The 16218-nt window shown below is 45.9% G+C and overlaps 1 protein-coding gene across 2 annotated transcripts; it reads right to left on the reverse strand.

The window, feature by feature from the left end:
- Positions 1-11620: 11620 nt before the first annotated feature.
- On the reverse strand, positions 11621-14830 carry LOC127319632 (PP2A regulatory subunit TAP46). Of its 2 annotated transcripts, none has more exons than XM_071823536.1 (4): positions 14552-14826; positions 14344-14431; positions 14130-14233; positions 11621-11894 (listed from the first exon to the last, which is right to left on the reverse strand). In XM_071823536.1, the coding sequence occupies exons 1-4, from the start codon at positions 14627-14629 to the stop codon at positions 11868-11870; spliced, it is 297 nt and encodes a 98-aa protein (XP_071679637.1). In that variant the 5' UTR covers positions 14630-14826; the 3' UTR covers positions 11621-11867. The 2 variants fall into 2 exon arrangements, with proteins under 2 accessions (XP_071679637.1, XP_051205564.2); XM_051349604.2 differs by lacking the exon at positions 11621-11894 and adding an exon at positions 12168-13614 and having other exon boundaries at positions 14552-14830.
- Positions 14831-16218: the final 1388 nt, after the last annotated feature.

Consider the following 16218-nt stretch of genomic DNA (forward strand, 5'->3'; position numbering starts at 1 on the left):
GAAGAGAGCTACTCAACCCCTCCAATGGGGTACCGGGTAAGTTTTGTCGACCACCTCATCCGCGGCCTTTCCGCCCCCATTCATCCTTTTCACCGCGGACTGCTTTTTATCTACGGTCTGCAACTCCACCACCTCACGCCAAACTCAATTCTTCATATCTCCATTTTCATCACACTTTGCGAGGCCTTCCTTGGCGTCCAGCCTAACTGGGCGCTATGGAAGCGCATTTTCTTCTGTCGCCGTAATGGCTCCCCCAATGTCGCCTATAATATAGGCGGCGTTGTAATTTCTGTTCGGTCCACTGTCGACTACTTCGATGTTAAACTCCCTGACTCAGTTCAAGGATGGCGCAAGAAGTGGTTGTACATTCAGGAGGAGAACCACGGATGTGCTGAGGACAACATCCCTCCTTTCGATGGTGCCGAGAAAATCTTTCGCCGCCACTCCTGGGACGCAGAGGCTACCGATGAAGAAAAAGCGTCGACAGAACCCTTGATGGCTCGCATCCACGAGTTACAAAATACTCGCGGCAAAGAATTATCGGGTATCCAAATCACTGCATACTTTCTTAGGACTAGAGTACAGCCACTTCAAGCTCGCAAGTATCCTCTCTGGAAATATGCTGGCGAGAAGGACGAAGATCGGCTGTCGGTGGATTTGGAGGTCAAAGACTTGGAAAAGCTTGTCCGAAAAATCTCGTCTCTCAGCAAAAAAGATCCTGTCCCTTCTTCTTGTCGTGTAAAACCATTCAGCGCCGCCAATCCACTTCCCAAGGTAACCTTTGTCGATTGTCTTGTTATTGCCTTGCTATTTTTATTGCAACTCCTTTTCTGACATCTTCCCCTATTTTATTTTTATGTTGTACAGAACCATCCAAACCTTGTCTCGCTTCCTCCTCTTCCTGAAGGTGGAGAAGTCGAAGAAAGGGCCATTGTCCCTGATGAAAACCAAGAGGCTCCCTCTTTTGTGAATGAACCCATGGATTCTCTAAAATCTGCGGCTTCTTCTGAAAAAGACGGTGCTTCCGAAGGTACTGCATCAGCGCAATCTCCTCCTCCTGCTGTTTCTCCAAGGAACAAAAGGAAGAGGAATGATGTCGAAGATTCCGGCACCTCCAAAGCCGAAGAAATTGATCCTTCACGCCAGAAGGCAACTTATGATCCATATCTCGCCTCCCTCGTCAGCTCGTAAGTCACCTTGATTTCCCCTTATTTCTGTACTCGAAGATTTTTGTCTCATCTTGCTTTTTATGCTGTCGATCTTTAATCGCAGTGATGATGAGGAGGAAGTACCAACTCGTGACGTGGCTCCTCGGACGAGCACGTCACATACTTTACTTGTTTCGGAGATGCCAATTGAGGGAGAAGAATCCTCGCCTCCTCAACAAAACGTCGTCACCACCACTCCTCCTTCAAGCCCCCTTGCTCCTTCGCCAAAAAGGACAAGGTTTGAAACAATTGTGGAGCCTACCCCTCAGTTGGGTAGCTCTTCTCATTCGCTCTTAGATGATGTAAGTTTTTGATTTTCATACCAGTATCTGTATTTCCTCTGTTTGCTTCTTTTGTGCCTTCATATTTTTCTCGTATCGATATTTTCTTTCTCTGTTCTTCTTTGACAGCCCATGATCAAAGAGCTTGTTCGCATTGGATCCCAATTCATTGGGTACCGTGAATATGCCAGCAGGACTGAAGGTAACAACTTTTTTGCTGCCATTGTTTTTAACTTCTTGCTCCTTCTTTGTCGCAATTTTGACTGTTCTTTTCTATTTTGACGGAGAAACTTGCAGAGGCCAACAGGCTTGCCGACACTCTTGCTCAGAAACTGGAGCAAAGTGAAACGGCTCGCAAGAAAGCCGAGCTTGATGCTAGCCAAGCCAAAGCAGAGGCTGATGAGGCCAAGGCAAAAGCTGCTAGTGTCGAAGAACTACAGAAGAAACTTGAGGATGCTGAAGCTGCTTTAAACGAGCACAAAGCAGCACAGGCTACTCGTGAAAAGGGAATCCTGAAGCGTTTGAACACGCAAAATCGTCGCTTCCTCGGTAACTTTGTCAATCCCTCCTATTTTCCTTAGGACTTGCCTTCTTTTATTTTTGCTTGCTGTCGACTAACATATACTTTCTATGGCAGGTCAAACAAGCCAAGAGTTTGATCTTGAGAATCCCACCAATGATCCTCTGCTTGACGCACTTTCTTATCTGGAGTTCCATGGCCAAGAAATTCGCGAAGGCGTGGTGAATGCTGACGCAGGATTGTCGAAGCTGTTCCCCTACTTCTTCCCGAAGAAAGAGGAGCCTAAAACTTTCCTTGCCCTTGCCAAGGACTTCAATCCACTGGAGGATCTTGGACTGAAGATGCGCCAGGAGAACATGAAGGTTGCTGTCGAGAACACTATTGCCTTGGTCGCTAACAGCCAACAAACTGTTGACTGGATGAAGGTTGGCGACACCGAGCAGATAGAGCAAACAAAATGGCGGTCGTTGATCAAGGCAGCCAAACCCAACACGAAGAAAATCCTGGCCTATCTCGGGATCAAGCCATCTGCAACTCCTAGCTCATCAAGGCCGGAGGTCTAGTTGAATGCCTTTTCTTTTTCTTTCCTTGCTTTCTCTATTTCTTTTGCTATTGTCGCCATTTTAGCTTTGGCGACGATTATCCTGTTAGTCCCTTTGGAGAACTTCTTTTGTAATGTCCGTGTAAACTTTCCAAAAATCAATGAAATTCCTCTTGGCACTATCATTGAGCATGGGACTTTCTTTTCCAGTTAACATTTGACAACTATTCGACCAACCCTTGCTCTGCCGATGCTTCACCTGCTTCTTCCTTCTCGAAGAAAATACTAGTCGATGATAATCCCCTCGAAGGTTCTTCCAGCAAACATTTGTCCGAAGATTTGCAAGAACTTCGACAACAACTTCAATCCATGAAGAAACAGACTCTGGCAATGATGGAACAATCTCGAAAAGCATCTGAAGGAGAGAAAATTGCTCTTCAACAGGCAAAAGAGGCCATCGCTGCGAAGGATGCTGCTATTGCTGAGGTTGCTGAAACTTCTTCTCGCGAGAATTATATGCTTCAGCTAATGACTGACGCCAGTTTGGACATGACAGGTATGTTTCCTGCTCATAACCGTGTTGGATGTTGTTCTTTTTTATTCGTTCCTTGATATTTTGCTTGTTGTGTCAGGCTCGTTTCTGGATACTGCTGCCGAAGACCAACGTGTTGAAGCTCGAACCACTGTTTTGCTGAGACTGGCTGCGCAACATGGATCTAACTTTTGGGTTACTCCTGAGCGTACTCGCCAAATCGTCAGATTTCAAGATCGCGCGGCTCAGGTCCGTGACTTCCTTGACTTCTGTACAAAGACTTTATTCTTGGTTTATGGGACCATGTTCCCTCGGAACAAGATGCCAGAGACCCTTCCAGCTTTAATGGAAAAATTTCGAGATGCTCCTCGAATCCATGGCTTTGTGCGGGCTCAACTTTCTGCTGGCGCTAGATTTGCCATGATGATGATAAAAATTTGCCATCCAAAATTGCCCATAGATCAAATTGTTCCTACTTGCTTGGCGAAGATGGCAAAGAAAAAGAGAAATATGGGCAAGATTGATGATTTGGTTACTCCTGTTGCCGAAGATATGATGGATGAACTTCTTCGGATGGATTCTGAGTTCTTCGTGAAGGGAAACTATGCTGAGCATAGTACTCATCCTTCTACTGAGCGAATAACCATAGACCATGTGCTAGGTTTCCCTTGAATACCTTTCCCTCTTCTTGCTGTATTTCCATCATTGATATATCTTTGTGTATGTGTAAACACAATCTATATTGTAAAGCTGTCAACTCTGTATTTTTTTCTGTTTTTTACCACCGAGCCCCCGAGCCTTTGGCTGGAGTTTATACTGTTTCGAAGATTTTCCCTCCTGTTGTAATAAGACATCTTTGTTTTTTCATTGATGGGTTGCAAACCCTCGAGTATCTTAGTGTCGAAGTTCTATATTTTTTGTTGCGAGGTTCTTGGACCAAAGCAATAAGATTTTTGACGTGTACACTATATTTATAACTATTAACTTCCGATGTTTATATTTGGCGAGGTGTTAGTGTACCAAGGCGAAATATTTTGGTAAGTCTAGTTTGTCTATATTGTACGTATTTTGAGACTTGAAGGCGTTGAGCCCCCGAGCGTGTCGAAGAATAAGAAGTATATCTCCACTATCTTTATTATATTGCAGCACCGCGAGCCCGCCTCATTAAAAACCTTTCCGGCCCCACTCGGTGCCCCGAAAAGGAAAAGAGTGCGTTTGAAAACTCGCGGGCGTTTCAGTACATTGTATTTTTACAGAGGAGGACTATATTTCAACTCTAGGCGTAGAACCGCCTGAGCTGCGCCACGTTCCAGGGGTTTTTCTCTGGAGCCCCCGTCTTCTTGTCCTTGATCCTGTATGCTCCTCCGTCGATGACTTCCGTGACAACGTAAGGCCCTAACCATGGTGATTCGAGCTTCTCAGTACTTTTTTGATTTAACCGCAAGACCAAATCCCCGACCTGAAAAGATCTTGGCCTTAACCGTTGACTATGGTAGTTTTTGAGGTCTTGCTGGTATTTGGTGACTCTTGAAAGTACTTCATCTCGAGCTTCGTCGAGTGCGTCCATATCATCCTCCCGAGCTTTTTGTGATGTTTCTTCGTCATACTCTGCTACTCTTGGAGAATCATGCTCTATTTCGATTGGTAATACTGCTTCGGCTCCGTGGACGAGAAAAAACGGAGTTTCTTGTGTCGCCGTATTTGGTGTTGTTCGGATACTCCACAAAACACTTGGTAATTCTTCTGGCCAAGTATGTCAAGCTTTTTCAAGCGGTCCTAGCAGGCGCTTCTTGAGGCCGTTGCAGATGATACCATTGGCTTTCTCGACTTGTCCGTTAGTTTGTGGGTGCCCAACTGACGCAAAGTGCAATTTAATGCCTACTTCTGCGCAGTATTCCTTGAATTCCTTGGATGTAAAGTTTGAACCATTATCTGTAACAATGCTATGAGGCACTCCAAACCGAAAAACGAGGCCTTTCACAAACTTTATTGCCGACGCTGCATCTGGTGAATTTATTGGCTTTGCTTCTACCCACTTGGTGAATTTGTCGACAGCGACCAGCAAGTACTCATATCCTCCTGGCGAAGCTTTGTGCAACTTGCCCACCATATCAAGTCCCCATTGGGCAAAGGGCCACGACAATGGTATTGGTGTTAATTCTGCCGCTGGAGAGTGAGGTTTTGCGGCAAATCTTTGACACGCGTCGCAGGTTCGTACTATTTCCTTGGCATCCTCGATTGCTGTCAACCAATAGAATCCTGCCCGAAAAACCTTGGCTGCAATAGCTCGACTACTTGCGTGGTGGCCACATATTCCTTCATGTACATCCTTTAGAATTATTCTTCCTTCTTCGGGTGTGACACACCTTTGCAGGACGCCTGAAATGCTTCGCTTGTACAACTCCCCTTTGATCACTGTGAAAGCCTTGGATCGTCGAATAACTCGCCTTGCCTCAACTGGATCATCGGGTATTTCTTTCCTGAGGATATATGATATATATGCTTGCATCCAAGGAACTTCTACCATCATCACAAGCTCTTGGTCCTCTTCGTCCTCCGTGGTTTCTTTGAGAGGCGCCGAAGTTTTTTCTTCCTTTGCTTTTTTCTGCACCTTTTTCGGCTTCGTGGATCTCTCCGCTATTTCTTCCCAAAATACTCCTGGCGGGATTGGGAGGCACTGCGACCCGATGTTCGCGAGAACATCGGCTTCATCATTGCTCAATCTACTGATGTGATTTACCTCGCACCCATCAAACAGCTTCTCGAGCTCATTGTACACCTCCTTGTATGCCATCATGCTATCATTGACTGCATCACATTGGTTCATAACTTGCTGAGCCACCAATTGTGAGTCGCCAAAGATTTTTAATCGAGTTGCACCACAAGCTTTCGCCATCTTCATCCCGTGTATGAGGGCTTCGTATTCTGCTTCATTGTTAGATGCGTTAGGGAACGTCATCCGGAGGACGTATTTTAACTTGTCGCCTTCAGGTGATATAAGTACCACTCCTGCGCCAGCTCCTTCTACTCTCTTGGACCCATCGAAGTTCATGGTCCAGGTTCTCGACAAATCTGGGGGTCCCGTGTTTTGCAGCTCCATCCACTCTGTGATGAAATCTGGTAGAACTTGCGACTTGATTGCCTTTCTTTTTTCATACGTGATGTCCCGAGGGGAAAGTTCTATTCCCCAAAGGGAGACACGCCCTGTAGCTTCTGGATTGTTCAGTATATTTGAAAGAGGTACTTCGTTGACTACTATTATCGGGTGTGCCAAAAAATAGTGGCGCAACTTCCTTGCCGTTGTAATTACTCCATATGCTAGTTTCTGGTACTGCGGGTACCGCTGTTTGGAAGGCGATAAAACTTCACTGATGAAATATACTGGCCTTTGCACTCCATGAAGTTTCCCTTCCTCTTCTCTTTCAACAACTAGCACCGTGCTAACCACTTGGGGCGTGGCTGCAATGTGCAACAGGAGAGGTTCTTTTTCCTTCGGCGCCACCAGGATTGGTGGTGTCGAGATTGTGCGCTTCAGATCCTCGAAAGCTCTGTCGGCCTCTTCGTTCCACTGGAATTTCTCCCCTTGCTTTATCAAAGCGTAAAATGGTAATGCTTTTTCTCCTAGCCTGGCGACGAATCTGCTCAAAGCTGCGACTCGCCCAGTTAGCTGCTGTATTTCTTTCAACTTTGTTGGCTTCCTCATTGTCACGATAGCTTGTATTTTGTCGGGATTTGCTTCAATTCCTCTTGCTGAAACTAGAAAGCCCAGAAGTTCTCCTGCTGGGACGCCGAAAGAACACTTCGTCGGGTTCAGCTTGAGGCAGAATTTGTCGAGGTTGTCAAAGGTTTCCTTGAGATCCTCGATCAGCGTCGCCCCCTTTTTTGACGTTATGACGACATCGTCGATGTATACTTGCACGTTTTTCCCAATCTGTGTCGCCAAACACTTCTGCATCATCCTCTGATATGTTGCTCCCGCGTTTTTCAGACCAAAGGGCATTGTTCTGTAGCAAAACACGCCATAAGGTGTGATGAACGCTGTCTTTACTTCGTCTTCTTCTTTCAATCTAATCTGGTTATAACCAGAATATGCGTCCAGGAAGGAAAGATATTCACATCCAGCCGTCGAGTCGATAATTTGATCGATCCTCGGGAGGGGAAAGTGATCCTTTGGACAATGTTTATTGAGACACGTAAAGTCGACGCACATGCGGAGGACCTTAGTGTTTTTCTTCGGCACCAACACAGGATTTGCTACCCATGTGGCTTCTGTATGCAACTCCTTGATGAAACCAGCTTCTCGTAGTCGGTCTATTTCTGACAGCATAGCCTTGCGGTTTGGTTCCGAAAAACGCCGCAAAGGTTGTTTGATTGGTCTCGCTAGTGGATCCAAGTTTAGGTGGTGCTCGGCAAGTTCCCTGGGTACTCCTGGCATGTCAGCTGGACACCATGCGAAGATTTTCCAGTTCTCACGGAGGAACTCGACGAGTGCGCTTTCCTATGCGAGGTCCATGTCGTTTGCGATGGACGTCGTCTTTTTTGGGTCTGTCGGGTGAATCTGCACCTCCTTAGAATTTTTCTCGGTATTAAAAGTTGATTCTTTATTTGGCCTTCCAACGTCTGGCAGCACGTCGTAGTCAGTCATACTCCTTGACGCCAAATACTCAGCTTGCATCCCGAAAGTTTCTGATATCCGATGAAAATCCTTATCGCACTTATCAGCTAAGGCGAAGCTTCCTTTGACTGTGATTGGTCCCTTAGGTCCAGGCATCCTCCACAGCAGATATGTATAATGTGGTACCGCCATAAATCTAGCATATGCTGGTCGTCCCAACAGAGCGTGATACTGCGACGGAAAATCCACAACTTCAAACTCCAGCTTCTCGATTCTATAATTCTCTCGGGTTCCAAACTGAATGTCGAGATTAATCTTTCCCAATGGATAACTTGGTTTCTCCGGTGTGATACCATGGAACCTCGTGTCTGTTGGCTTCAAGTTTGCTAAAGATATATTCATCTTCCTCAATGTATCTGCATACATAAGGTTTAAGCTGCTGCCGCCATCTATGAACACTCGAGAGACATCAAATCCCGCAATGACCGCTGGTAGAATAAGTGATGACTGCCCTGGTCGAGGAACTTGCTGCGGATGATCTGCTATGGTGAAGCCAATATCTTGCCCTGACCAATTAAGATACTCCACTGTTGGTGGAGGCATTTTTTCTGCCATGAACACCTGTCGCGAGATTACTTTCTGAGCTCTATTGGATGGCCTTCCCTTCTGAATCATCGACACCGCTCCGTTGGAGTTAGGATCAACGTAAGGTGGTGGTGGTGGTGCTGCCGCTATTCTGAGCTGATGTCGATTGTCTTCCGTAATTGCGGGAGGAGGTGGAAAGTGAATCTCGCTCCTGGGTTCTCGAGGATTTCTCTGTGCTGCTCGAGCGTTAGCATGCTCTGCCCACCTTAACATTGCCTGGAAATTGCGACAATCTTTCTGCAGATGTCCTGACTGTCTTTTTCCGTTGCTATCGAGGAAAAAGTGCATCTGACACGGCCCATTCATCATCTCTTCAGGAGACACGAAAGGCCTCGGGAACCTAGGCCCGCTATTTTGCCTGTTGTTTCGAGAATCGTCTCTGTTATCGCCTCGCTGCTCATTGCTTCTCTGATAATCGTCTCTGTTGTTTCCTCCTGCGTTTGCTCGAAAGCCTGCCGAAATTTGTCCTGGAGCATCATAGTTCGGGTACTGCCGAGGAAATCGTCGCCTCGGTTGATAATTTCGACCATGGTCCTCCTCTGGTGACCTGTGCCATTTATTGTGGACAGCATCTTCTCCATCTGCCCATCTGTTTGCTATTTCCATTAACGCGGATACTGTCTTTGGGTTGGTCCTCCCCAAGTCCTCGACAAAATCTCCACGCCTGATTCCTGCGACAAACGCATCTATCGCTCTCTCGTCAGATATATTTTCTGTCGAGTTTTTGATGATGTTCCACCTTTGGATATATTTTCTCATTGGCTCGTCTGGCTTTTGTCGACATGCTCTCAACTCCTCTAATGACGCAGGTTTTTTGGACGTGGACCTGAAGTTCTTGACGAACACGTCCTCGAAGCTTTCCCAACTGTCGATAGATCCTGGAGGGAGTTTCTTTATCCAAGACCGTGCGGCTCCACTCAAATGCACCTGGATGCTTTGCATAGCTGTTGCTCTGGTTCCTCCTGTGAGTTTCACCGTCTCGAGATAATCAACTAGCCAATCTTCTGGATCTTGAAGGCCGTCGAATTTTTTGAAATTGTCAGGCAACTTGAATCCCGAAGGTACTCGAGTTTTCCGCACTCTCCTCGTGAAGCACGGCAAACCGCACATATCCTCATCGCTTAACTCTGGGGACTGTCGATGTTCTCTTATGCTTTGTCACGCTCTGTCGACCCTTGCTTGTGCTGCCGTATCTCTTGCTCCACTTGGTCCTTCAGGAACTGCTGCTATTGCTGCCGCAGGTCGTGGACTATTTTGCCTTGCTGTTCCTTCGGGAGGTGTTGATACAAACGCCGTCCCCATGGCTCCAACTCCTGCTATCGCCATGTTGTACAGTGTTTCCCTTGGATCTCCTGGAGGTGGTTTAGATGCGAGGATAAAAGCATGTGTCGCCATATAACCAGCCTCTGGTGTCTTAGGGATGATGTTTCCTCTTGTGTCTATCGACATAAAGGACATATCGAGGTTTTGGACCAGGTGCTCTCTTTCTGCTTCGGGTATATGCTGTAACCTTGATCTTGCTCTGTTCCGAGCCTCCCTGTGGCTATCACCCGAAGTTCTAGATTGTCGACTCAGCTCTGCCCTTCTCCTGCTGGATGCAGAAGCTGCCTCCTTTCTTCTGTTTAACTCAGCTGTCTATTTTTCCAATTCCCTTGCCGCTCGTGCGAGCCTATATTGATATGCTTGTAATTCCTCTGGCGTGGCTATGGTGGCCATTGGTTCTGAGCCGTACATAGCTCCCGCGGCTCTATCCCATGCTGCTTGCGGGAGTCGAACTCTGTGCCGCGGCTGTGGCCCGACGTATTTGTTGCCCAAGCCTCGTCGTAGATCGGAGGGATCGACGTATGGATTTCCCAGATCGTCGAAAGCCTCAGACGTTTCCTCTTGGTCATTGCTTGGCTCTCCAATGACATAAATCTGATGATATTTTGTATTCAGATCTATGTTGGGTTTGGTGACACCATCGTTGAGATTGGTGAAGACCTTGCCCACTGTAGTAGATTTGTCGATGAAGTCGTAACTGTCGACACTGCTTGAGTCATCGCTTATATATGAGTCCGCAGATGACTCAAACGACATGTCGCTGAAGATCTTGGCGAGTTTCTCTCTTGCCCTGGTGCTGATGTAGCGTGACGACGAAGTTTCTTCTTCTCCTGATTCGGTTCACGATGTATAGCTTGAAAAATCAGAATCGACCGCCGACAATCCCGACGAAATCGGAATTTCGACACGATACGATCCTTCCTTCTCGACGCGAAAGCGAAACCTTCCGAACGTCATCTCCATAGGCTCCGCCAGATACGCATATGCATCCAAACGGGAGGGTGGGTGAGGAACAAAATCGACAGGACCAGCAGCGATCTGTTTACCTCGATCCATTGCGTTGCTTGCGGTTGATGATGTCGAAGATCTTGAACGTGCCATCGAGATCAGATCCTTACGCCTCTAGTTCCCACAGACGGTGCCAATTGACAAGATATTAACTTGTCAATGCCTATGGATTGTAGGCTAGGGTTTAGTTGGAAGTAGAGGGCAAGTAGATCTCGAAGGTTTCAGCCGAAAAGTACTCGACGATTATGAAACTAGGGTTTAGTAAAACAATGATTCGATGATTTCTGCGTCCCTCGACTCCCCCTCATATAGGAGGCGGAGCCGAGGGATTCGTGCCGTACAAGTTACAGAGTCCGGGAAGGTTTCTAACTCATCCCGCAAGATTACAAATAAGACTTTCTATTACAACTCTAGTTTTCCTTAATAATATCTTGGGCTTCCGAATCTTTTTATTCTTCGGGTAGTGGGCCTTCAGTAAACCCCGGGTACTATCTTCGGCAGGCCCATTTGGGATGCCTATGTCAGCAGTGACTGCTTAAGACGTTCCACTTGAAAACGTCGTAGAGCTTTGTGATGTTTTAAAATGTCACTGACGGCGTGAAGTTCCCAAAACGTCATGGGCACCTGCCCCCGAATCCAGCGTGGCAATCCGACGTGGCAAAATTGTGACGAATTAGAAATGTCATTATCTAAATTCAGCCCGGTCCATTCAGCTCCTTATGTGGGCTGAGCCCATTAGTTCTGATTATTCTTTCGGCTTTGTTGGGCCTTGGCCCGTAACTGGCCCAATTACCTCGACCTTTTTAGCTTATTTTTTTTGGCCAATTACATATAGAGCCCACGTGTCAGGTTCCATTTTCCCATAGGTCCCACTTGTCAGCATTTATTTCACAAGATCTGATAATATTTAGATGCCAAAAGATGAATACATGAAGTCTATTCCAGTATTTTTCCAAAAAAACACATACAGGAATGACGAGGCTGCAGCTGAATCCAAAGGATGATGAAAACAAACCGGCAAGACTATTACAGCACGCAACATCCATCGAGTCAAATCATAAGAACCAAAGCATGCCATTCTAGACGGCCGGACTCGGTTGTCATAACCTAACCTCCAGGTCACCTTCTTAATGCTGCATCATCAGGAACTCTCCGCTCCACCAACCGCACAGCAACCTATTCCCTGTGAGCACATCACCGTCCAACATTGCATCCCAGCACCTGGCTAACACAACCTGTCCAAGAACAAGCATCTGTCATAGGCTCATCCATTAAACATAAACGTGCAGAATAGCTGTCTAGTTTAGTTACAGATTTCCTCAATGTATTAAGGCCTTTATGCTCTTATATAAGTAAACCAAAATTGGAGAGGGGAATAAGAAATTGGGCACAGAAAAATCATAGTTCATTAGTAAGTGAACTGATCGCAAAATGACCAGAAGTAATAAAAAGATATTGTATTCAGTACATCGATTCCCCATGTAAAGAGCAACATAAGACGAAGTAAACTTTTAGTACATTGATTCCAACTGTAGAGAGCAATGTATGACACAGGATAGAAACTACTGAAGGTACCATATCGCAAGACCAACCGGTAACACACAACCTCATATAATGGAGCGATCAAAACTACCTTAAGTACATCATTTAGAACTTTACAGAACGGCATAAGGAAGAGAATAGAAAATACTGAAGATAGTATGATGTCGGAACAACTGGTAAACAAAAGTTTAGATGATGCAGTATTGTTGCTGTCATGGAGTCTAGATGATGTGGATAAGCAAGAACCAATGCATCAACTCAGTTTTCGAAACTCAGCTTTCTGAAACAGCTATCATGTAGCAAAACTGAAGGGAGCAGCGTGATGAAAACTAACAGAAGGACGATGGTGCAGAAGGATGCGGAATAGAATGATGCTGACCAGAAGAATGGGCCAACGAAACAGGGATCCAAACCCAAGGATGACGACCATACGCAATGGACAGAATCTTCTTCCAACGAAAACCAAGCAGCTAAGACATTTCCATCCAGAAAAGGTAAAAACCATGTCCACAGAACGTCCCATGAAAAGCGAGGAAATTAGAAAAAACAAAAGATGACAAAAAATCAAAAAAAGATTAGTTCTCTGCTCAAGAGTAGACTTTTCCTGCAACAGGCCAATATTAGATTGCACATTCATCTTATAAAGATAGTCGGTACGCAAAATTTGAAGAATTTGGTTCCATAGTTAGGCACCTTGTAAATATTCATCAACCATGTTGCTCTATTGTTACATACTAAAGAAACTGGGATTGTGTGTCACGGGAACTGGAACATCTACTACACAGTAGCCTTGTTGAAGACAATGGGCATACTAATTTTTGACACACAGAAGATTTGAGGAGCTATTTGATAGAATATATGCACAAAACTGAGGTAGCTCAAGATGGAATATATTTATACATCATCAGCATGTCTGATGCAATTGGGTAGTATTATTTCCAAGGCCTGATGCAATAAAAAAGATAGCGCTATGTGGTGATAACACATGGAGTTTTGCAAGTGGGAATTACAGCAAATAAAGATCATGAGCTTGTACGTCTATTTAAATTAAACTGATATACAACCGCAAAGCTAAGTAATCAGAGAGGTAAGTTTGCATATGTAGTTGTTAATATTTTGATGATAGTATGATTAAAATACAACTGATAAGTCAGTCCAAAACAGAGATAAATTAGGGGCACTGTTCATAGTAGACTCGATGCTTCAGAAATAAAAAGCTCTGGTCATAGGGCAGCTAATTTGGTGTAGTAGAGCTAAATATAATAATTCTAAATTGCAGAAAATTGTTCAAAATTGAAATGAGACAATCAACACACCACATGACATAAATTTGAGAGGGGATAGTAGCATAAAACACCCTTGGAATTGTTGAAACATCAACGGTACAACTACCACGGACCTGTAAAACACAGTGAAACAAAGTATAATCTAAACACCAAACATTGTAGACTATTTTTATTAAAAAATAGTAACATGAAAGGATTTAAGCTATGCGCTAAAATACTATAGTGCCAAAGTATTGATTTTTTTTGTCCACGTCTCACATATTGGAAGACCTGTTGTTAAATATGAAATAGGTTGCTAGCTAGCTTCACCAGAAGGCAATCTATAATTTACTATAGGAATATCACTTAAAAGTTGAAAGCATGACATGTTATTTGACAATAGAGTGGTAAGAAAATCTTAAGAACAGGTCACCCTAAAATATGAATTGAGCTGCATATTTGAAACGTGCATGTACTAATGCAGATTGGCATGACTTCCACATGACATAGATGATGGGAACACTAATTCAGTCAAATAGATATACTCCAAATGAAGCATCTTTGTCCATGCCATATTTTTTAGTGTTCCTCGTGTAGAGTTTCAATTATTGGTCGAGTCCTAAAGATTATACGGGGGCAACAGCCTCACCTTCTGTTCTCTTCGGTTTGCTGCGGTTTCAGGCCGCCCCTGCCGAGATAACTCGAGCTCGTTCTCTGGGACAAGCTCGAGCGCTTCACATGTAGAAATGAACTCATGTAGAATGATTAAGATGTGATAAATGGGTGATCTCATAACACACGCGAAAGCCCCTGAAGAATGCATCGTAACTGTGTGCGAGATCAAGCAAAACGTGACGAGCGAACCTTCAAATGGTCCTGTGACGCCTTGAGAACCGGAATCCGGTCCTCCTGCTCCACCTGCTCGGTCATTTCACCGAGGTAGTACGGCACCTGAAGAAACCGAACAACAGGTCATACGAACCGCACCCGTTGCACAGGCAGACATGAAATGGGGATGGAACTGAGATGCGGCGGTGAGAAAAAAGGAGGGAGAGGGGACGGGGGCCATACGAGCAGGTACTTGAGGTTGGCGGTGGAGACGTCGTCCTTGGTCTCGTTGGAGGAGAAGAGACCGAGGTTGCTGACCATGCCGTCGTAGCGCAGCAGCAGGTCGACCCCCCTGCGGATCCCTTCCTGCCAAGCAAAAGCGAGCGCATGAGGAGGAGGAGGAGGAGGAATAGCGCAGATCGAGGGATGGCGATTGGGGAGGGAGCCAATCTGGCTCCGGTGGTTGGGGTGTTTCGAGGGGAAGGAGGGAGGGAGGTGGTGGCGACGCCAGATCAAGGGGAAGGAGGGAGGGATTTGGATTTCGGGTTTGGAGGTGATGACCGGTTCGGGTGAGGCCGAATAACAGGGAGGAGCGACGGATGCGTGAAATTTTTCCCTATCGCGCGCTAGTTTTCCAATTTTTCCCTATGGCACGCTAGTTTCTCAATTTTTTCCTATCGCGCGCTGGTTTCTGAATTTTTCCCTCCGTGTCTCACTTTTTCCTTACACTCTTTCGTAATTCGTACCTATGGCTGCAGCTGGGACCTATGTCAGGTTGGCCCCTTGCTAGGTGGTTTTGGTAGTAGCTATAAACTAATTTCAGGCAGTCATATATTATCTGCTAAAATTTCATTTTCTCTATTAAAATGGATAGAAAAACGCCTACTCAAAATATGAGTTCAGCCCTACTACAAATAGCGATGTGGTAGACACGTGGACATGACACGTATGCAAGACAGCTGAGGTGGTATCTAGTCATTCGACAAATATCATAAAAAACAAATATAACGATCTTAGTTGGTCGTTATCGTCGTGGAAAAACGTCGTAGGCCACTTAATTTTGCTAATGACGTTTTGACCTAAATTTTCAATGACATTTTTGCCCAATAACGTCACGATTTTCTAGGGTTTTGCTCCCCCAAGTGGCCAAGGATGGTCAAAGCTAGGAACGTCATAAATCTATGACATTTTGATTTTAAGTCATAAAAAAAATGTCATATTATGGCAGATTTCTTGTAGTGAGCATAGAAAACAAAAAATTTCCTACCGCAAAGACGAATAAATCCAAGATCTAATCTATGGAACACCCAAGATCTAATCTACAAGATCGAAGCAACGAGATGAAGATGAGACTAACCCTCGAAGATTACAAATCCTACGAGATTAATCTCGTTGTTGGTGTAGACGATCGTCCCCGGTGCTGCAATCCGGCAGCACTTCCGTACTCGGTCGCGCGTACGGTGTCGATGAAGCTCCTTCCTCTCCCGTTCCAGTGGGCAGCGGAGGTGTGGTAGATCTCCTCCAAATTCCAGTAGCACGACGGCGTGGTGGTGGTAGTGGAGGAAGAAAAACTGTAGGGCTTCGCCTAAGCCGGAGCAGCATATGGTGGAGGAGAGAGGCGGCCAGAGGAGAGGCAATGATGGGGTAGGGTGGCCGGCCACCCCCTCCCCTCTTTATATAGGGGGCCAGGTCGGTGGGGTGGCCCCCATCCCATCTAGGGTTAGGGGGGCGGCGGCCAATGGGGGAAGAGGGCTTTCCCCTCCCCCAAGTTGATCCCCCTAGGGAAACCCTAGGGGTTGGCCGGCCTGGGCCTTGGGGGCATGTGCCCCCGGCCCATTAGGCCAGGGGGCATCCCCTTGGCCCATACTAGCCCTCCTAGGTCGTGGGCCCCATGGTGGACCCCTCCAGAA

The sequence above is a fragment of the Lolium perenne genome, chromosome 7 (assembly GCF_019359855.2).
Source record: "Lolium perenne isolate Kyuss_39 chromosome 7, Kyuss_2.0, whole genome shotgun sequence".
In the NCBI taxonomy this organism is placed as follows: Eukaryota; Viridiplantae; Streptophyta; class Magnoliopsida; order Poales; family Poaceae; genus Lolium; species Lolium perenne.